The sequence below is a fragment of the Corvus brachyrhynchos genome, unplaced genomic scaffold (genome assembly GCF_000691975.1).
Source record: "Corvus brachyrhynchos isolate BGI_N302 unplaced genomic scaffold, ASM69197v1 scaffold281, whole genome shotgun sequence".
NCBI classification, from domain to species: Eukaryota; Metazoa; Chordata; class Aves; order Passeriformes; family Corvidae; genus Corvus; species Corvus brachyrhynchos.
Window position 1 is genome coordinate 1,428,681 of NW_008236509.1, and position 6,574 is coordinate 1,435,254.

Consider the following 6,574-nt stretch of genomic DNA (forward strand, 5'->3'; position numbering starts at 1 on the left):
CACAAATTTCTGGGCAAAACAGCCATGGGCCAGACCTGGGCATCACTCAAACTGATGTCAAGTTACTGGTCCCCAGTTACACAAAAGTTTTGTGGGCAGACTTGATGCTGAGATTACCAAGGAAACCAGCAGGGGTTCAGGGACCTGTGTTGTGCCAGTATTTTATCATTTGTGCCAGAATTTAAAGCATTTCAGTGGAGTCAAAATGGAGCCTGAGTCTCTCCTCATTGGAGCTGCAGAGCACAATAAATAATGAATAAAATTTCTTGGTGCCAAGTTATGTCTCAAGCCTAGTGGCAAATGGTCAGAGTGGGCATCTGCATCCCCAGCAGATGGGGTAGAAATCCTTTGGGCTCCCCACATGAGAGCTCAGGGCCTGGGCATGGATGGGATCAGTACCAAAGCACGTGGGCTGTGTCCAGCTGTGAACTGTGTCTTCTATCTTGTAGCTGAATGCACAACCTGGTGGGTTACACTTTTTTTTCCTTTCTCTTTTTTATTTCCTTAATCAAGTCACTGCAATGATGACCTGTATTGTTAAGCCTCAGTGCTAAGAGCTTGGTATCTGGCTGGGAATGTGGTATCTTTAACAGCAGAGCTTACTGAAGATGCAAATAACTTCCTCCCCTTGGAAAAGTTTCTTTTTTTTCCTTTTTTTTCTTTAAGAAAAAATAGACATTAAAAATTTGATTTGCTTTTTGTTTTTCTTTTGTTTGTTGTTTTTTTTCCCCCTATAAACCTGAACAATGTAGGTGTCTAGTCACATACAGGTCTTAGCAAGAAAGAAAGTTCGAGAAATTCAAGCCGCCATTAAGGTACGTTTGGCTTGCCCAGTTGTAGGGGGCTTTTCATCTCCATGGTTACAGGCTTTTCCTTTGTTTCCTCCCTTCCCCTACCCTGCAGGTGTCTAGTCACATTCAGGTTCTTGCCAGAAGGAAATCTCGTGATTTTCATTCCAAGCTGAAGGTATGCGCTTTTCTGCTTTTGGGCTTGTGGTTGCTATGCCTGTCCCTTCCTCCTCCCCGCGGTGATGGGCAAGCGCTGGGGCTGCTGTGCCTGTAACCTCCTTTTCCTGCATGTGGGAGCTGTCTGCGTCTCTTTGTGTTTAATCCCCGGGTTCTACACTAGCATCCACATTAAAAACGTTGTTTTAACACTGTCCAAATGCCAAGTGAACTCCTCTTTGTAACAGCTCAGCACCTAAACCTGATTTTTAACCCGTTAGTCCGTTTTTTGTTTTACTTTTTAACAGTTGAGTGCTAGGAGTGTATTTAAATACACAGGGGTTTTGCAGAGTTGTGTAGATGCTTTTTATCTTTTTTTTTTTTTGCTTTTTCCAGAGGGGTAATTGGGCTAATTGTTTTCCATTCCCAAATGTTTTTTGTCTGTGCTTCTGAACTGCCATCAAGAATACTTAAACCAGATCATTTATTCCAAGTGCCAGAGAGCACAGCTTATCCAGATTGCGCTATGGTGTTTCTAGACTACAATCTAGTATCACCTCAAATTATGCACTATTTACAAAATTCCCTGAAATTTAATTTTTTTTAAAGTAAATTATTGACATTTAATCTTTGGAGAGCCTCAGTCAGAGTCCTGTTCAGGGAATATTAAGTATGTTTGCTTAATCTGACATGATGAATTCTATAGGACCCCGTTTTCTCTGCCTTCCATAAAATAGATTCTAAGGCTAAAAAGAACCTCTTGGAAATGCTTAATAGGGGTTTCTTGGATTGCTTGTTTTTTCAAGTTTTCCAGCAGAGATCTTGAGATTTTTTGGGGTTTTTCCCACACTATTTAAAAGTGGAAGATGGAGTTTTGCAGTTTTTGCTATCCTTTTCTTTTTTTTTTTTTTTCTTAGAAAAAGCTAAGAAACTTGTAAATCTTTTACTTCCCTCCCTCTTTTTTTTTTTTTTTTTTTTAATGTGAGTGGATTTTTTTCTTCTTCTTCACCCAGATGAGAACAAATCACGTTTTTGTTCTAGCTGGAAAGCATAACGTTTCGGGAAGTGATTTCCCGGTCCTGAGTGGTGAGCACTGCGGATGCTTACCCCCATCCTTGAACTGCAGCGCAGGAATAACAGCCTGGCTTTGTAACAGGCTTCCCTGACAGAAGCACTGGGTTCTTCATGGGCAGCATGCTGGCAAGCTTGTCTGGCTGTTGGTGGCTGGCTTTTTAGCTGCACTGGCTGAGCAGTTGGGGTTCTTAAAGAACGACTAAGAAAACTTAAAAGTACTGCTTTTTAACCGAGGGTGCAATAATACAGAGATATGTAGCATTTTAAGCTCAAATTGTCAAGCCTTGATGCCTAAAATTAAGTATGTAAGTAGGTGGCCTTACTTTCAGAGGTGCTCAGCACCAGCAGCTCTTGGAGTTTTAGAGGGCTGCAAAAACCAGGAAGCCCACATAGGTACCAAATACAGGCCTAGGAGCTGAACACAATTATTGGATTTACTGTTCTAAAATATTTCCCTTTCTGAATGACCAAAATACCTTAAAATGTGAAGACACTTACCAAGCAAAAACCATTTTTAAGTACTGCACCTGCTGTCTGATTTTTATTGAAGCTTTCCAAAGAAGAAAGAGGTAGCCAAATCCCAAGAATATTTCATCTAGTCTAGATGACATTTGCAGTAAATAGAGATCTGGGATGAATTTTCTTTCTAAGGAGTCGCCTGAAGAAGGGAAGATCTGTTTGGACAACAAAATATTTTGTAAGGGCTTCATACCTTGTTGCCCTTTCCCACCTGTCCATGGGCTGCAGCTCCCCCAGTGCTGAGTAGAAAGCGGAGCAGCTGCCGTTTCACTGCTAGGAACTGATGGCTTCAGGAAGATTCCCCAGCTCCAGGCCCTGACACTCAGCAGGGGTATTTGCTTCAGCTCTCTGAGACACCATGGTGGGAACAGAATGCACACAGGTGACAGAGGCTTGCTGGCCCCTGGCCTTGCTGACAAAAGCTACTTCAGCCCTCCCTCAGTGGGTCTTGCTGGCTGATGGGTCCCAGGCTGCTTGTCCTAGCCCTGCTCCTGCGTCCCCAGGCTGCCCGTGGAATTAGCTCCCTCAGGAGCCCTGACATAGCCCCCAGCGTAAAGAGGGCCCACAAAGGGTGAAGGAGCCAGGCTCTCCCTACCTCCCTCTTCTTTTCCTTGCCAGTGTTGGTCTCAGGGAACCAGGAGCCGTGGCATGACACCTGCCCCCTTGCACTGGTCCCTTCTGCAGAAGGGGCAGCTTCCCACAGGCCTTTTCCTCCCCACATGGAAGAGATGAAACTTTGGTGTAAGGAGCTGCCGTAAGAGAGCTGCCTTATGAAGAAGAGAGTTGTTGTTCCTCTTGCCTGCTGCAATTACTCCCTGGAAGTGGTAGAAGCTGCTGGTTTTGAACCTGAGATGGAACTTTGCTTCTCCAGACATTTTGTTAGTGCTACTGCCTGGTTTTTTATTATTCCTGTATTGAGCCATCTGTATGGTCCACTGTCACACAAAATCACCCAGGATCATGGACTAGTTAGGACTGAAAGGGACCTCTGGAGATCTTTTAGTCCAGCTCCCCCGTGCTAAAGCAGTTTGCGGAGGACTTCAAAAGCTGCCTGAGTAGGACATCACTGGTGCAAAAGGAAGACAAGGTGGATACATTCCAGCACCTCTGAGTGCTCATTGTTTCAACAGGGACCAGTTTTGGCAGTAGCCTGAACTGCCTCATCAATATCCTCAGGAAGATGATGGGCTCTTGCTGTCCGCATTCCCTGGTGAAGGGGTGACCAAGGAGAAGATAGGATGCACAGTATTCTACATGAGTGACTTTTTACATGAGCACATAGTGACAGGACAAGGGGGAATGGCTTCAAACTGAAAGAGAATAGGTTTAAATTAAGATACAGGGAAAAAAATTACTATGAGGGTGGCGAGGCACTGGCACAGGTTGTCCAGAGAAGCTGTGGATGCCTCATCCCTGGCAGTGTTCAAGGCCAGGCTAGATGGTGCTCGGAGCAACGTGGTCTAGTGGGAGGTGACACTTCTTGAAAGTCCCACTTAGTAGTGGGGTTGGAACTAGATGATTTTTAAGGTCCTTTCCAACCCAAACCATCTGATGATTCTATGCTTCCCACCCAGGCCAACTCACCCTTTTAACAGTGAGCTGCCACTGGCAAAACCTGTGATTGGTGGCACCCATGGAAGCAGTTACCACTTTAAAAAAATCCCATATGCATCTGGTGTCAATTTTCTTTTGAGATGTGTCTGATCTGATCTGTCCCGTTGGCCCCAGATCCTGGCCTCTTAGCTTGACAGTGTTGGTACAAGTAACCCTGATTCCCCAAGTTAGATGCTGAGTTTATTTTTTACCAAGAGATATTACTGTCCTGCCTTGGTCTGAAATCTGCTCATGGAGAGGAGAGAACTTGGGCAAATCTTGTTGTGTTTATCTTCTGCAAAAATCCACATGGATGGAAGGATTTCAGAGCTATCTGCACCCATGGCACTGGAAGCTTTTCTAAGAGGCTGAAATCTCACCTGCATGCCATGAAGTCTGCTTGGTCCAGCAAAGTCCCTTTTCTTCAATGAGAAGTACCTGCAGCCACTGTGGATGGATGGATGGATGGATCCTTAGCCTGCAAGAAAGCCAAGTGTCACCCATAAATGCTATTGCTGCCTTTCAAGACCACCAGTAAAGAGCGTCCCCTCAGCCCTTCCAGGGATGTTGTACATTTTAATCCCCTTTACAGCAGGAAAATACTCCTATTTTAGAGATTTTAATCTTAATATACTGAAGTTATTAAAATCTTCCTGAAGTTAGAGAAATTTAATCTCATGAAAACGGGAAGAGAGGCTGAGACAAAGTTGTCCTTGGAGACAGATCTGAAAGGCGGCTCCTCTTCATGGCATTTCCTCTCACGCAGAAGCTGGAGGAGGCAAAGCAGAATTTTTACCCCCCAGTGTTGTGTTTCTGTGTCAAATACACCAGTCCATAGTGTCAGGTCGCAGCATTTTCCACCTTTGCACTGACAGGGAGCCAAAGTCACCTCTATCCATTCAGGACAAAAGATGGATTGGAAGCTGTACGTAAACAGAGAGTAAAGGTGTTCACAGCAGGATGTACATCTATCTTAGGCTTTCATATCAGATTTTTTTCATAGTGCAAGATTAATTAGACAGAGACAAAAAACCCCACATTAAAATGCCTACAGTTCACATGTATTACATGTTTTTAAATCCATTATTCTACATTCCGCATTTAGGGATAAAAAGAAAATATTGTTGTCAATTATAAAATGCTAAAGATAGCTCTATACTTTTTTAAATGAACAATGATAAAAGCCTTGAAAAATTCCCTTTGATGTGAATGGAGTCTTCAGCATTTTGAAATACAATAAGATGGATTAATTGCTACTCATTAGGCAGCAAGTTGGGACAGCTTTGAATGCGCATTCTCTTCTTGGCATTAGCTATTGCCTGGCTGAAATAGCCAGCTTTTGTATTTACTCCTGTCTTCTCTAATAATAAGCAAATTGGAGATCAGGGCTAGAAACACTGAAGTGCTCTCTATCTTTTGTCCAGAACAATTGTATATTGTCATGATTTGTTTATCTTTTTTGAGCTACAGCTAATTATTGTAAAGGTTATTTGAATCAATACGAGATCTGAGCAGAAATAACATCTGCAAAATTGCTTATTAGGAAGCTATTTTATGCTAGTGTTACTGTAACATCCATTTTGTGAGCAAATTGTTGTTTCTTATGGTGTTTTTTTTTTTTCCTTACATGAAAAGTTTTGCATTTTAAATACTGGTACAGGTTTTAGGGCTTCTTGAATTAATACTGTTCTGTTGTGCTTACTTTTCCACATACTGTCTTAGATTTTTTTTCTCCCAAAGTCATAGATAACATGGTATTCAAAGCCCCATTTATCATTCTAGGATAAGAGTTTTTATTTTTTGCTTACGAACTTGTTTGAACTGATTGATTGAATTATTATTCTGTTTATGTTGGATTAAAAGAAAGTCAGGCACAAATCCTTTTGTGCTTGTCATGTAGAACTCTTGTTTCATGCGGGGCTTTTATAGATACTAAGATTTATAATTGGATGATACTGGGGAATTATTATTATCTAATTTAACTATGTATTTTGCATTCCAAAACTAATTGTGAAAAGCAAACCTCAAGGGCCTGATTCATTAAAAGTTGTAGTCTCCTTGCATAAGATGCTTAGAGCTTATATCTTCCAAAAACAAAGTGTGTGCAACTGCAGCCAGCAGCAGTCAGCTAAAACATGAGGCACATCTTGATCTCCTCTACAGAGATGATATTTTAGGAATTTAGTGGAGCTAGACCAGTTTTCCACTGACTGTACTCTAAATCCACCTTGATAACATTCATTATTAATTATGTACCACAGTGCAGAAGACTTTTGTAAGTGGAGGGGAAGGCAGGAGTCTGAGTGCAGCCTGTTGCTTACTACTGTGTCATTCCTGGGCAGCAGCAATCCCATCTGAGCTCATGAACTACGTAGGGTCAAACCAGGTCAGGGCCAGATGGGACCTATCCAAGGAATACCTTAGGCTCCAGCAGGATTTAATGA

At 42.4% G+C, this 6,574-nt stretch overlaps 1 protein-coding gene across 1 annotated transcript in view; it reads left to right on the forward strand.

The window, feature by feature from the left end:
- Positions 1 to 6,574, forward strand: part of TEAD1 (TEA domain transcription factor 1) — a 153,871-nt gene that overhangs the window by 112,283 nt on the left and 35,014 nt on the right. The window contains 2 exon segments of the mRNA XM_008644058.2: positions 753 to 815; positions 904 to 966. Of these exon segments, the coding sequence (XP_008642280.1) occupies positions 753 to 815; positions 904 to 966 (126 nt within the window).